General features: G+C 35.3%; 1 protein-coding gene across 1 annotated transcript in view; it reads right to left on the bottom strand.

Moving 5' to 3' along the window:
* Positions 1–5,821: 5,821 nt before the first annotated feature.
* Positions 5,822–16,277, bottom strand: part of loxhd1b (lipoxygenase homology PLAT domains 1b) — a 61,923-nt gene continuing 51,467 nt past the window's right edge. The window contains 8 exon segments of the mRNA XM_016451160.1: positions 5,822–6,387; positions 7,892–8,044; positions 10,981–11,116; positions 11,204–11,374; positions 13,315–13,492; positions 13,661–13,778; positions 14,694–14,821; positions 15,885–16,070. Of these exon segments, the coding sequence (XP_016306646.1) occupies positions 5,907–6,387; positions 7,892–8,044; positions 10,981–11,116; positions 11,204–11,374; positions 13,315–13,492; positions 13,661–13,778; positions 14,694–14,821; positions 15,885–16,070 (1,551 nt within the window). The 3' untranslated portion in view covers positions 5,822–5,906.

The raw sequence follows: 16,277 nt of genomic DNA on the forward strand, positions 1-16,277 counted from the left end.
ACGGATTTAATTTAGATTTAGATTATATTTAGTCTTTTGCCTCCAAAATGTTTGTACTTAGCGGCAAGAAACCTGATTCGCTGTCAAGGCAACCAGTATTGAGAATGCCCACTAGCAACCTCATCGCCAGCCCCTTGCGACATGCAGCGACAAAAGTCGCTGCTAGTGTGAACGGGGCTTTATGCTGCGTTCAAGTCCTCCTGGGTCGTTCGTATTTACGAGTTGACAAGTCATAATTACGATGTCAGGTGCGTTCAAGTCAGTTTAGTCGGCACAAGATGGCGGTGTACCTTCTTTTAATAAATTACAAGAAAATACAACAGGGTCTGCATTTTTTACTTGGATTTCAGCTGCGTAACAAGAACATGACCAATTTAAGTTTATAGGACAACTAAACTATCAATTTAAACAAAAATTTAGCGTCAACTACAGACGTTACGACAAAGTTCAGAATCCATCAACTTTATGCAAATGAAGAGCGACTTTCGGGAGCGACAGCCAATAGGAAAGAAGACGATAGAGCTCATGTGATCGTTCTCCTCTCGGCGCCGTAGATAAACATACGCAATGGAAGAAAGTAGGCTCTGTTTCTCATTCATTTTTTTTTGTATGTACAGATTTAATTCATATTTATATTATATTTAGTCTTTTGCCTCCAAAATGTTTGTATTTAGCAGCAAGAAACCTGATTCGCTGTCAAGGCAACCGGTAGTGAGAACGCCCACTAGCAACCTCATCGCCAGCCCCTGGCGACCTGCAGCGACAAAGTCGCTGTTAGTGTGAATGCAGCTTAACTTGATCGTAGGTCCATTGGTTTCAATGGGTCTATGATGTACTTAAGCTTACAATGTTTTTTTTTAAACGCAGCCCAGATTAGCAGGAAGTGTGGAGGAGGATCCCAGGCCACCCAGCTCTCTCATGAAATCAGTCTCTGGTTCAAATCGTACATTTGGAGGTAAAAAATATTTATTTATTGTTATCCGTGTTATATTTCATCTGCAAATGCAATGTGAACTTTTATAAACATTAATTTGGTCGTGAACTTTTAAATGCATCATTAAGCATCATTTAGTGCACACTAAAGCCACAACATCTCTAAGGGTGCGTCTCAAATGGAAGGCTGCATCCTACAGAGACTACATCCTTCCTAGTTCAGTTCTTCAGAGGCTTGTAGGCTAGAGTCCTCCTCTGCATTAAACACTAGAATGAGACGATCTACTAAATGCATGTGGCTATGTCACGTATGTTTCCGCTCTATGAAAATACTAATAAAACTTAATTTTGGGAAAATACTTTGTATTACAAATCGTTATATTATTTGACTTTCTATTAATACAATACAACGAATTACAGCCATCTACAGTCTCCCAGTGGCTTACATTATTGGCAGTTTAACGTTAAGTGAATAATTTACGCCAAAACAAAAGATAACATCTATGCTTTCATGTCCAAAAATATTACTTATTTCAGTAATGAGCTCAGTCCTGACTTGTTTTTCGTCAGGTTTTTGTTTTCATTGAACTGGAATGTGTACAAAGGATTTCCGTGTATGTTAACTGAATTACTGTAGATACTACATAATATGTAATATAATAAATACTAAGAGAAAAAAGGCTTAAAAATAACTAGTGTCGAGTATTGAGGTGCAGAGTAAACAAAATAACCTAATTTCAAATTAAACTTGTTGACCATATTTTAAACTTAGAAGTACTGAAAATCGAAATGTGTAAACAAAGCTCTGTACAAAAGAAATACTTGAATTTTAACAACACTATAAGTGTATAAATAGGGTGTGGGGGGACTTAGGGAAATAAGAAAGTAAAGAAATATGCTTATATTTTCTCGTGACATGATTCAATTAGGAAAGTCACTTACATAATAAATTTGACTTCAAACGACGAATTTTGACCCCAGAAGTAGAATACTTTGCATAACTGGACAATACTGTCTGTCGTTTAATATTTCTATCTCAAAAAAAGTTGTCAAATATTAAATGTTTAGCTACTTACATTTCACCTTACACTCTTTCGCCGTTAAAAGCGCTGAAGATTGCGCGCGGATTTTTGTAAACGGTAAATCCCGCCTACTTTGATTTGATTGGTCATCGCAATCATTTTGACATTGACGAGGCAGAGGAACGTAAAATTAACTTTTTAAACTTTTTGTCATGAACAATATCAATTACTGAAGCTTATGTAATTGTTTGGTAGTTTAATGAGAGGGTGGGTGTTTATATAATATATAATAAAAAAAAAGTTCTTCACTTTAGGAAAAGCAGTTGATTAAAAATAACTAATATTTCAGAGGCTTTACCGCCGTTGTAAATTTTAAGAGCAAGCAAATGGCACATTTGTTGATAGTCTGATGCTTTACTCTTTTTGCGGTCAAAAAAGAAAAACTGCACTTTCTTCATTCAGGAAAGCCAAAATAAGAGAAAATTCATAAACAGAAAGAAAATCCTTTAAAAGAAACTGGTTTCTCCAAAGAGAGGTGTTATGAAAACACAAAACTCCTATAGAGCCTAACAGAGGCTTGAACAACTAATAGAAAAGTAAATTGATGAGAAATACAGAAAATTAATAACCATCTTTTTCTGAGAAAGTAAGACGCCAATCTCTCAGAAACAGCAGGTCGCTGTTTGAAACCATCTCACAGGAGATGAAAAGCTCAAGCACAGCTGATCATGATCATGTGATTAATCAATCAACCAATCAGATACTCACAAAAACACATTCACAAGACTCTGGCTCTTGATGCCCAGTTCATCTCAGGCTCTGCTCAGACTTAGAGCAAAAATATCTTTTAGAAAAAAACAAAAAAAAAGAAATCAAAACATGAGTTTTCTATGGAAGCCCGTTTCCGCCACTTAACTTAGGAAAAGATTACCTGAAAAGGTAATTGCGACTTTTTATCTCACAATTCTGACTTTTTTCACAGAATTGCGTGATATAAACTTGCAATTGCGAGTTAAAGTCCAATTTTGAGGGGGGGAAAAAGACTGATATGTTCTCAGAATTGTGAGTTTATATCTCACAATTCTGAGAAAAAAAGTCAGAATTGCGAGATAAAAACTCGCAATTAACTCGTTCATTTTTTATTCAGTGGCGGAAACGGGCTTCCATAGTTTTCAGACTACCTAGATGTTCATATTTGGATTTATGAAAGATGAAACTAGTGATGCAAAGTCAGATTCATTTCCGCGAACCGGTTCTTTTCGGACAGATCATCTCATTGAACCGGTTCAAAAAGCCGATTCATCGGTTCCTGACGTCATCAAGCAATAACGTCTCTACGCATTTCTTTTATAACAACTTATTAATGTAATCTCTGAATTGTTTGCAATAAACAGAGATGGTAGCAATTAGTGATGCAAAGTCCGATTCATTTCCGCGAACCGGTTCTTTTCAGACAGATCGGCTCATTGAACTGGTTCAAAAAGCCGATTCATCGGTTCCTGACGTCATCAAGCAATAACGTCTCTACGCATTTCTTTTCTAACAACTTATTAATGTAATCTCTGAATTGTTTGCAATAAAAAAAAAATACAAAAAAAAAAAATTCTAACAACTCAGTGCCATGTATCAATGAAAAATTAAATTAAGTAATTTGTGTCAACACGTATTGAAACATTCAAATAAATAGTTATTTGTGTGAAAGCATATTGCTGATTATTGCCATATAATCTTAAGCAACTTTAAATATAATATGCATGCACAATTAACTATTGTAAAATGTATTTACATCACTCGACAGGAAGGTTTTTGCAGGTATTAATAAAATGTAAATTAATAACAGTTATAATAAACAAGCATATTTCCAGTTCGTGCCTCAAGCTTGCACAGTATAGTCAACTCACTCATCAGAATCTTCGGTAATCCTCATCAAACTTCGCCACGGCTCATTCGCTTCTTGTTGAGGCTAGTTTCTTGTTGAGTCTTCTGTAATCCTCGGCAAACTTTGCCACGGCTCATTAGTTTCTTGTTGAGTCTTCGGTAATCCTCGGCAAACTTCGCCACGGCTCATTTGTTTCTTGTTGAGTCTTCGGTAATCCTCGGCAAACTTCGCCACGGCTCATTCGTTTCTTGTTGAGTCTTCGGTAATCCTCGGCAAACTTCGCCACGGCTCATTTGGTTCTTGTTGAGTCCTCGGTAATCCATGGCAAACTTCGACAGTTGGTTGAACCGGCTCAATCGGTTCTTTTTGAGTTGGACATGCTACTTCGGCTGTGCGTCCTGCATCATCAACCTGGAACTAAAGTTCGATTCAGTTCGATTTGTGAACCGGCTCAACCGGTTACTTCCTGAGAACCGGGGCTCATTCGGTTCTTGTTGAGTCCTCCGTAATCCTCTGCAAACTTCGACAGTTGGTTGAACCGGCTTATTCGTTTCTTGTTGAGTCTTCGGTAATCCTCGGCAAACTTCGCCACAGCTCATTCGTTTCTTGTTGAGTCTTCGGTAATCCTCGGCAAACTTCGCCATGGCTCATTCGGTTCTCGTTGAGTCTTCGGTAATCCTCGGCAAACTTCGCCACGGCTCATTCGGTTATTGTTGAGTCCTCGGTAATCCTCTGCAAACTTCGACAGTCGGTTGAACCGGCTCATTCGGTTCTTTTTGAGTTGGACGTGCTACTTCGGCTGTGCGTCCTGCGTCACCAACCCAGAACTAAAGTTCGATTCAGTTCGATTTGTGAACCGGCTCGACCGGTTACTTCCTGAGAACCGGCTCAAAAGAACGATTCGTTCAAGAACCTAACATCACTAGATGAAACGTCCACTGCTAAAGTCTCAAACAATGTGACAGTTGGAAATGAGTGTGAATGTGCCAGTGAAAATGACAAACTCTAAGTAAAACATTCTCAGAGCAGTGTGTGTTTGAAGGCACTTACCATGAAAACTGTTTCAGACCGGCTTCCAAATCAACAATAACATGTCTTACTGATTTTGGCTTTTAGATAACACAATAACGACTACTACTAACTACTAACAAGTTTATTTCTCAGCCATAAGTGCATAAAATAAAGGAAAAATAGACATTTATAAATTAATTTACGTCACCTGCTCCAACACACAATTTGAGGGTTGAATTAAGTTGATTTAAACGCTTATTAAAAGATGAAATATTTGTTTTTGTGCATGTCATGTGACTATAAACCAACATCATAGAATCTTAACCATGCAAACGGATCAATTTTTGAAATATGAATTTAAAATCTTCAGTTTCAAGAAATCTCCAAGTGGTTTGACAAAAAAGCTTAGAAAGCACCAACAACATACCTAATGATTTAAAACTAATTCAAGGGAATTGGGTTTTACAGAACCAAGCACGTTTCATTACTATACTTTATTACTATAGTTTATTTTTTCAGTAGAAATGAGTCATAAAATAAATGGAAAAACTGGATATTTGTCAATTAATTTACTTGTTCCAACAAACAATTTAAGGCTTTGTGTATTGATTTAAAAGCGAATGATTATTTAAATCACAAAAACGTATAATATAATCAAAATGAAACACTAAAAATATGTAATGTTTTATTTGTTTTTCTGCATGTCACGTGACTATTAACCAACATCAGAGAATCATGACCATGCAAATGCATTAATAAATTATTTAAATATGAACTTAAAATCTCAAAGTGAATGAATATTGAAAATTGAATCTCAAAGTGGTTTGACAAAAGTTTGGGAATCGCTTTTATGAAGACATGTCGGTAGACAATGTTTTTGGCGGCTTACATAAACTTTGCAGGTTCAGTCGCTTGACAATGTGACAGGATCTAAAGAAATCTGATGACAAACATGACAGTAATTCCCAGTGCGTTTATTTGAATTTCTTTAAAAAAGTACAAACTGCTTTATCCCAAAGAGTGTGATTTCTGAAACGTCTTTATTTAAAAATCCAAAGCGTTTAATATTTCGGATACAGCACTCTGTGAATTTGTCCATCTGCTTTATTTCTGTCCAGCCACTTTCCGCAGATGAAGATGGTTGTCACCCAGTTGGCGGTGTTGGTGATCTCCACGCACTCCAGGTACCATCCGGACGAAGAGCCTTTGTCGTCGTGCTCCACTTTGATCCTCAAGAGTTCGCCGAGATCCAGCATCTCCAGCAGAAAGCGGTCTGTCTGTCCTCTCTCGAACAGGTTCCTGTACTTCCCCTTCAATGCTCGTTTCCCAGAGTCTCCGTTGACGCCGTAGAGCGTGATGAAGACGTTGGCGTCGGTGGCGGCTTCCTTCACGTCTCCGGTGATGATGATGATCTCGTATTTGACGGGAACCAGACTGCGCACTTTGCTGGCGAAGCTCTCCACGGTTTTGGTGCACTCGAACATCATGAACTCGTCTTTCTTGGCCGCCAGTGGAATCCGAGCGTCGCATGTGAAGTAGAATCTGCGAGAGAGAGAATGATGCTCGGAGCTGCACACGACAGGATTTCAGAAAGGGATACATGATATTCGATTTTTGCCGATATTTTTCAAATTATTCTGGCCGCTAGCCGATGCTAATACCGATTTCCCTTTGTTTTGAAACAATGCCAAATCTCTCCTGTGTGGAAATTATAATTATAAAACGGAGAGTTCCGGTTCTTGATTCTGATTGGCTGAGCCGCGTTCGAAGCTGTTGTAAATTACTCTACAAAGTAACATACACCTTTGTTTACGTTTGTCTGTTGCTCGGCAACCACTTTGTTGCAACCACAACTGTTTCTGAGGAGCTACATTGTTTGGTGGAAGAATACTGTTTTTATTAATATCATTACACTTTATTTGCTCTGTTTTATTCTGTGAAACCTTACTACGTATATGGAATAACCGTTTTATAAAAGCAATAAGCCCCGTGAAGCCGTGGTTTACAGTGAATTTATAACAGCTTCGTGTCGTACGTAACAACATCCCTTAGCTGTTATAAACTCACTGTAAACCATGGCTTCACGGGGCTTATTGCTTTAACAAAGTATTTTTGGTTAGTTTTGAGCAAAGACTTATTTGTTAGAAGTAATAAACATTATTAAAGTTCTTTTTTTTTTAACGAGAGTACAAGCCTTGAAAATAACTGTAATCTCTGCTGTGTGTTTATTTTTCTCAGACAGATGCAGTTGGATTTAACATTAATAGATGGTCTAAAGCAAAAGAGCTGTAAAAATTCTAAAAATATTTTATTTATGTATTTAAGTTTCCATAATCCATTTTGTAGCTCAAGTAGAAAAATATGTATTGACAATATTTAAGCAATTATAATGTATGATAACTAGATAAGTGCATATTGCGTTAAAAAATAAAATCTTAGATTCACTTTTGGTGGATTTTGTACTGTATTTATTACTAATGATGTTTAAATGTAATATTAATATATGAATATTAATAAATAAATCTGTATATATCAAATTATTTATTTTACAAGTGTTATGTTTGTGATTTTTATTCATGCAAGCTATAGTTCTGACCTTTAAATCAAAACAGACTCGTGATATTATGACATCGATATTGCTTCTATTTATTCAGAAACACAAGTATCTTAATGATATTTGTGTATATTACTTTCATTTTATTACAAGTAGGCCAACAGCGCCCCCTAAGTAAATAAAACGCATTTGCAGATGCGCTAGAAACTGTTGACTCTCTCGCGCACCGGACAAATCGTTCTGGATGTACATTCTCAAATTAAATGCGGCGATCCAAAACAGTGAATCGAATCATAATTCAGGAAAATAGTGCTTCAAGAATGACCACACTGCTGATGTAATCTCATCACTATCACACGCTGAGCACATGTGAGTTATCCGTATTATCGGCAAGGCATATCGGCATCATTTTTTACATTTTGAACCTTTATCGGCCGATTACGATAACGTTCTGATAATATCGTGCATCACTAATTTCAGATGTAAACTTACTTGTTTCTCAGCTCTTTCTCCGTGATCACCACCTCCTGCACGTGCCAGAAAGACTCGTTCTTCACCTTCTTCTCCTTCGTTATATGGCCCAAACAAATACCCACGATCTCGCCCACATTTTTAGAGGAAAACTCGAATGAATCCGTGGCACCTCTGAAACAGAGTCAGATTATGATGCATTATTAGTCATCTGTTCAGTCTCTATTGTTTAATGGTCATTTATTTTTGACGTTTGTCATTCCAAAAATGTGTTTTCTTTAATTATTGGACATTTGGACAGGTCTAAATGATAATCTGAATTATTTAAGTATCATTGATATACAATTATAGTGTTTATTAATATTTTGAATGTTTTTATTTTTATAATTTTCATTTACTTTTTAATTTTAGTTAACATTGTTTTTATAAAATGACAATTTTTGTCATTTTTATTAGATATTTTTATTAGTAGTAGTTATTTTAAAATAATTTTTTAGCTATTTGCAGTATTTCAGTTTTAGGTATTTTAGTACATCAAGTTAAACTAAACAAAAATGAAAAACAAAAGTTTAAGATTTTAAATATTTGAATATTTTCCATTTTCTTTTTCAATTTAGTCAACGTTTTAGTATTTTTTGCTTTTGTCATTTTTTTATTTTTAGTAGTTATTTTTATATTTTATGTTTTAAAAATATGTAAACTTTTCAATTTTAGTTAACGTTTTAGGATTATTTTTGATTATTAGTTATTTTTATTAGTAGTAGTTATTTTAAAATTATTTTTATTTTAGTTATTAATACGTCTATATAGTTTTTAGCTATTTACTGTATATTTCAGTTTTAGTTATTTTAGTACATCAAGTTAAGTTAAACGAAAAACAAAAACAAAAGTTAAAGTTTTTAAATATTTGAATATTTTTATATTTTCCATTTTCTTTTTCAATTTAGTCAACGTTTTAGTATTTTTTGCTTTTGTAATTTTTATTTTTTTTTATTTTTAGTAGTTATTTTTATATTTTATGTTTTAAAAATATGTAAACTTTTCAATTTTAGTTAACGTTTTAGGATTATTTGTGATTATTAATTATTTTTATGTTTACGTTTAAGAGCCAGTTTTACTAACAGCTAGCGGCACCGTAAAGTTCTCTGGCACCGTGCTGCATCTCCGGCGTGCAGCGTTTGGCTGCGGAAAAAAATAATCCTACATTTAAAAAAAAATTGTTGATATCACTTTTGAGTCCATGAGTTCGCCACCAATGATATGAGAGGAGCACAGCTTTCACTCTCAACCAAACTAACATTACTAGCCAATCAGAATGTTTTGCTCTTATAAACACGAGACACGTATAATAGTATCCAATTGCAGAGTCGCAGCTCTGACGAATGGAGAAGCGCGACAAAAAGCTGCGAGGCGCGAAGGTCAAATATGTCCATCTAGCGCATATTTACATAGAAAAACTAATTAAACAGCAGCGGAGCTTTGTAAACAGCTCAGGGTAATCATGTCATCTCCATAAGAACGATATGATCGCCAGAACAAATTTACCGGGATTTTTGAAAAGGTCCTGTTCACACATGATCTCTTAATGATAACTTAAATATCGCGATTTATATATAGAATATATAGATTAAATATCGCGATTTACATATGCCGTGAATTTGAATTGCTTAACGTTCATCTGGGAAAACTATGTGCATTAAGGAGCCAAGTGTGACTTTTTTTTTTGTCCCTTTAACATATCCGAATCATGTCCATGATTTTTTTTGTGTGTTCACATAGCTAATGCAACAAAAGTCACCAAGTGTCATCTCATTCTGATAAAGCTACGATTTTCAAAATGCCAAAATATAAAAGTTTTCGGTAAAAAATTTAATTTGCTTCAAGAAAAAAAAGACGACTTGGAACCCTCAACTAGGAGTCACACAATACCAGCTCTTTCAAAACTTAGAAGCAAACCTTCATTTTTTGGCCTCCGGTTCTTTTCAATGTACTGTGGCTTCTTTATTTCTTTATTTGCGACTATGCTAATTTGTGCTGCGCTTGGTATATTGCAGTGTTTCCCCTGCCATTATATTAGGAGGGCGGCCCGCCACCCTTGAAGGTCAAGTTAATTTTATTTAATTATATTTTCTCTATAGCGCCAGATCACAACAGAAGTCATTTAAAGTTACCTTTTCGATAGAACGGGTCTATACCTTGTTCTGTTATTAAGCAAACTAAACAGCCTTATGTTATTTATCTTATTTACACGACGGCATGTCATTTCGGTCTCTACGTTATGGTCGCGCTCTCTGCATCACGCACAGCAGAGTTACATCCCGATGCGCACGCACACACACACACACGTACGTGCACTCCCACTAGTATTTGTAAATATTAAGCTGCAAAACGACTATTTAAACATGAATTCTGCGTGTCTCTGTGTTAATGAATGGAAACGTAAAGGTATTCACGGCAACCCGTCAAAATAAAAGTTCGGTTTAACTTGAAGGCATTGCGGCAGAAATATATTACTATTATTCAGCAGAATGTATGTAATAGGCTGCTACTACTACTACTAAAATTATTAAAACCTTATTTGTAAGGAATAATCATTCAATATTTCTTCAATGTTTTAATTGTAAAAACATTACAATTAAAGACATGCTAAACCAGAATTTGGTAACAATACAACATAAGGCTGGGAAAAATAAAACATTTCCTAATGAGATGTTGCGTCTGTGTTCTTTATTTTGCGCTGTTGTTAGTAAATCACCTGCAAAAATTTCCCCTCCCATTGGCGCTGTTTTGGAATTGTGCTCTCGCGCTAATTTGCCCTGTTTAGTAAAACTGGCCCTAAGTTTTTAAATATTTGAATATTTGTATATATTCCATTTTCTTTTTCATTTTAGTCAACTTTTTTTTTTTTTTGGTGTCAACGTGTATTTTATGTTTTAAAAATGTTCATTTGTATTTCTAAGAAATAGAAATTTGAGAAATGTTGCCAAGCTGAAATATGTTTTTCATTTAACATTTATTTAAAATGTAACAAAATGTTTTTTTTTTTAATGGTTAGTTATATGTAACATTGGCTAAAATTACATTGCGTGTAACCGGGACATTGTACATACCGCAAAAACTTCTTCTTTTTTGAGTTTTCCATCATAAACTCCTTTGAACGTCCTTTTTTTCCCTCCAGAATGATCCAGATATTCTCCTTCGTCTCGGCGTCTTCAGAGTTGGCTGTTGTGATCTCAATTTCATATTCTGAAAAGACGTTACAAAGAAACTTTTAATGCACAAAACAAATGCACTGCTCGTGAGTTACACACGTAGGAAACGCTCTTCTCTTACTGGTCTTGTCACTGAGATCCAGAATATCGTTATTGGCACATGCCAGTTCCCTCATGATTTGCCCGTCGTCCTCACTTTTGGCCAGCCATCGGTCGCAGGGAAAGCGGAAGATTTGATCCAGCAGGTCGTCCTTCACATCGACATACTCCAGATGCCATCCAGGAGCCGGACCTGGACGGACAATGACGTACAGTTTAGACACAATATTGTCAAAATAGACTATTTTGCTCTGTTTCAGCAACCATTGCACCACTGATCAACACAATGGTGTTTCGTTCCTGAATGATTCAGCATTTTTGAACAAAAAGTCTGTCAATGATTCAACAAGCCAATCATAAAGACAGCTGCTGAATTCAAAACTGCATACTAGTGTACTACTCTTAGTATTTCAGCATATATTTCTATGGCAGAAATAGTAAGAACAGCACATGGTTCAGAAATCAGCACTTCATCACTTCATTCTTCAATGAATCAGCCGTTTTGAATGAATCAATCTTTGAATTAGTAAATCAATGTTTCCCTTATTTGCCGCCACCTAATATTCATATTTCAAGTATCATTTCATAGTTCTATATTCAATCTATGTTATACTTAAAACAATAATCTCATAAAATTATTTATGCAGCTGCACTGAAAAAAAATTGATTAATTGAATTTAATAACTTTTTAAAGGTAACTGTTTGCAATCAATTTATTTTAGCTACATTTAAATAAACAAATTTAGTTGACTATCTTTCAACATTTTTTTGAAAAAATGTGGCTAAGATAAATTGTTTGAAACCACATACCTTAAAAAAAATGTAGTATAATTTTTTTCAGTGTGCGACTGCAATGTAAATGCATTCATGGCATCTCTGAACTGCATTAAACAGTGGTTTACAGGTAATAATGCTGTAAATAATGTTCAGTTTCTTGCACAGATTGATCACTTCGTTTCATAAGACCTCAATATATCATCAGGAGCCACGGGTATTAATTTTGTGTTGCCTGATATGCTTTTTTTAAATTCTCAAAAACCGGTTGCTGCTGACTTGCATTTTATGAATCACCAAGGAGCACGGTTTCAGATAAAAATCTTCCTTACTGTTCTACTGAAGAACAAAACTCATCTATATCTTGGATGGCCTGAGGGTGAGTAAATTAACAGCAAATGTACATTTTTGGGTGAACTGTCACTTTAAGAAGGTTTAGGACTATTTACTGTTTTAGGATTATTTTTAGTCAGTTTTTATCCTGTCTTCACTGAATAGTGTCTTGCTTTCTGGTGTTATAGAAATGGCCAAACACACACACACACACACACACACACACAGACACACTCACACGCACACACACACACACCACACACACACTCTCTCACACACACACACACACACACACACACACTACGAGGTGATATTTGACTCTTCTAACTTTATTAAAATGGTCATCTTTTGTAAAATTATTTAAAAACTTATATTTTATAAGCTTTTTAAAAATTGTAATTAAAATGACAGAATAAGAACAAGTAGAATAAGAAATATAAGTTACCAATCAAATGAAATCAGTATTAACAAAATTAATTTGCAGAGGTGGCACAGAAGAACACAAAAGTGGCTTGGTGTACTTTCAGACATTTAATGAGGCTCAGAAGTGGAATGAGTGCAATTAAATCCATAAATTCATGATGAGATTAATGTTTTAAATATACAATTTTGAATATAGAAATATTAAATGATTTAAATAACTGAAAAGATACTTTAAAAACGAAACTAAAACTGCCAGCAGGTGGCGGCAAGTCACTGATTTTATCACTGAATCATTCATTCAATTGATTCATTCGAATAGCAAATGCGACTGAAATGGTCGCACTGTAGAGCCCTGAAAATACTATTGTTTAGCCTTTGAATTAAGATTATTTTTCTTACCCCATTAGCAGATATTTTTGCTCGTTTTAAGCAAAAACTAACACAATTTTGATGATTTTTTTTAGAAAACAAGACTTTTAAAATCATTTTACTTGTGCAGTAAATTCATCTTGATTCAAGAATGAATAGATATTTATACTAGAACACAAGACACAAATACTAAGTAAGAGAATCATTTTTTGCAGTGATACTCGTTGCACCTACCAGCGCTGTCACTGGTTTTAACCTGGATGGTGTATGTGGTTTTCTCCACCATCTCCTCGTCGTCCACGACCGCAGAGAGTTCACAGACCTTGGTCCTCTTGGGTCCTTTGGTCTTGGAGAGCCACTCCTCGTAGGTGAAAACATACACCTCCTCCGTGCTCAGGTTTCTCATGATTATCTGGGTCATGTGACAGGAACAAACAACATGTTTATAGTCATGCCCTTAATGAGTTTTATTCCTTATGTTGTGATTAACCTGATAACCTGATTAAAAGACTCACAGATTTGAGTCCGAACAGAACGTGAGCTGCTCGAGTTTCATTAGAAGCTCTTATCTCAGACTGACCTTGTCGAGGAACCAATCAGGACGACTTCCTGTCGCGTCGATGCGAACGCGGAGCTTTTTCAGGGGCGCGATGTCATCGATCTCCAGGTTAAACGTGTCTTCCTGTCCTCTTTCAAACCTACCACAAACCAGGGTTGTTAGTGTTAACAAGAACTAAATCCTTTAAAAAAAATTTTTTTTCGTTACTTAAAATAAAATACATTTTAACTGAAACAAACAAAAAAAAACACTACTTCAGCTAGTTCAATTTAACTTGATGCAATAAAATCACTTAAGCTAAAATAAAAATTATTAAAACTATATATTTAGATTAAAAAAACGCTAATAAAAATGACAAAAACACACAACAGAATTACTAAAACTAAAATGAAAATTGAAAATATATTTATAAAATCATTCAAACAAAACATAAAAGACAAAATGACAAAAGATAAACCAAGTAAAATAAAAGAAAATTGTTTCAGCGAGTCGACAATGTAACATTTCTCGCTTTAATTTAGTTTAACTTGATGTAATAAAATAACTAAAACTAAAACTCATAAAAATGTCAGAAACACACAACAAAATTACTAAAACGTTGAAGTGAAAATGTAAACTAAAACTAATTTAAAATATAAAAAATCTAACTATAAAAATGTCATTACTTGAAATAAAATAAACATTATAAAAATGTAAACTACTTTTGTTACAAGAAATAGCATAAACTTTAAGTGAAATAAAATATATATCTTTTTTATATTATATATTATATTATATTATATTTTTATTTTATTTCATGTTACTTAAAATAAATGTTACCTGAAATAAAATTATAAGAACTTAAACTTATTTCAGCCAAGTCGACATTTCACATTTTAATTTTTACTTTACCTTGATGTACTAAATATATCTAAAACTAAATAAAATAGAAACTATATTGACATATTTAAAAAAATGTAATAAAAATAACAAAATTACAAAAACTTAACTACAGAAAATAAAATCTGATTCAAAATATGAACAAAAAGTGATATGGATTCTGGTAAATAAGCACCTGTCCGCATGTTTGGCGAGGAGCATCTCCTCCATGCTACCGTTGGCCCCAAACACGGTTATGAAGATGTTGGTGTCCGTTCCTGCATTCTGAGTGTCACCCGTGACCACCGTCACCTCATAAACCACCTGAACAACAGCCAGAATATGAGCCCTACCATCTACACACAGAGACCTTCAGATTCATCACACTTAAAGTGCCCCTATTATGGGTTATGAAAGGTTCATATTTTGGTTTTGGGAGTCCCCAACAACAGGTTGACATGCATGCAAGGTCAAAAAACACTTTCATTGTCTTATAATATGCGTCGGGTTCGGTATTAGCGGCCTCGGGTAATTTAAAATAAACATGCTTTTCCCAAATGGACCTGATTAGACCCGAATTCTTTTAAACTATCCCGAATGCGTAGCTTACTTTCACTTTCGTGTTAAGAGAGGAACGCACATAGATTTATTTTTTATCAAACTATCACGTTTATTTTTCAAATCCACTGGTCACAATTGAAAGCGGAGCTCAGAAATACCTTGTATCCATCAGGCAGGCACTAATATAAAGTAACCTAATAATAAATTGAATAAATGTTAAATAAATCGGGTTCGGGTAAGAAGTGATTCGGTCTGGTACAGATTTTAGGACCCGAGAAGACCTCTAATGCAAGGTCAAAAAACACTTCCACTGTCTTATAATATGCATTTATTTTTACCTTACTAACGACTCCCAAACGATTCACTCAACGATTAATTTTTCCAAACCCCTGCTTTGCGTGACGCTAATCTGCGGTGATTGGTCCGATTGGATCTCGCCTGTAATGCCTGATAAAGCAGCGTTTGTGAGCGCAGTGCTACTTTGTGTACAGCGTTACCGGGAAAACAGATATTTTTACCGCTCCAAAAGCGGCACCTAGTGGCAAAGAATGAATTTGCATTTTATTTCAGACCAACCCGTGGGCGGGCAATATGCTAATGTTTCATGTTGACATCAACATGAAACGGCTTGGGATTCGTTTTATAAAAGATTTGTTTAAATGATTCAGAGTCGACTCTGTTTTGAGAGACAATAACTTTATACACGGTGCACGTTCAGATTTAAAACTTTGCAGGATGTTTTCATTCACTTAGAGCTGTGTTACACACGGCATGAAAGGTAATTTTCAGAAATCCATAATAGGGGCACTTTAACAAGCGTCTGGACCTTCCGGATGATGCTGATGGTGGTGGCGTCCAGTATGTTTAAGACTCTGGCCGTCAGACCGTCTCCTCTGTCTTTGGCCAGCCAGCACTTGCACAGAAAGCTATACTGAATGCCTTTGGTGGGAACGGCCACCGACAGCTCGTCCACCAGCCAGCAGCTCTCGGGAGTCGCTCCGTTATGACCCAACTGTGGACACAACATCAGCACTGGAGCGAGAATTCACTGACAATCAACTGCTGATACCGATGATCATTTGCACGTGTTTCTGCATCAGGTATAACATGCAAACACGGCTGTTCCTGATGCTCTTCTACATCGTTTGAAGAATTACTGCAGCCATGATCACTAGATAGTGTTCAAACATTACATTACTGTTCAAAGTTTTTTTTTTAA

Source organism: Sinocyclocheilus anshuiensis, unplaced genomic scaffold (genome assembly GCF_001515605.1).
Source record: "Sinocyclocheilus anshuiensis isolate Anshui unplaced genomic scaffold, SAMN03320099.WGS_v1.1 scaffold479, whole genome shotgun sequence".
Classification (NCBI taxonomy): domain Eukaryota; kingdom Metazoa; phylum Chordata; class Actinopteri; order Cypriniformes; family Cyprinidae; genus Sinocyclocheilus; species Sinocyclocheilus anshuiensis.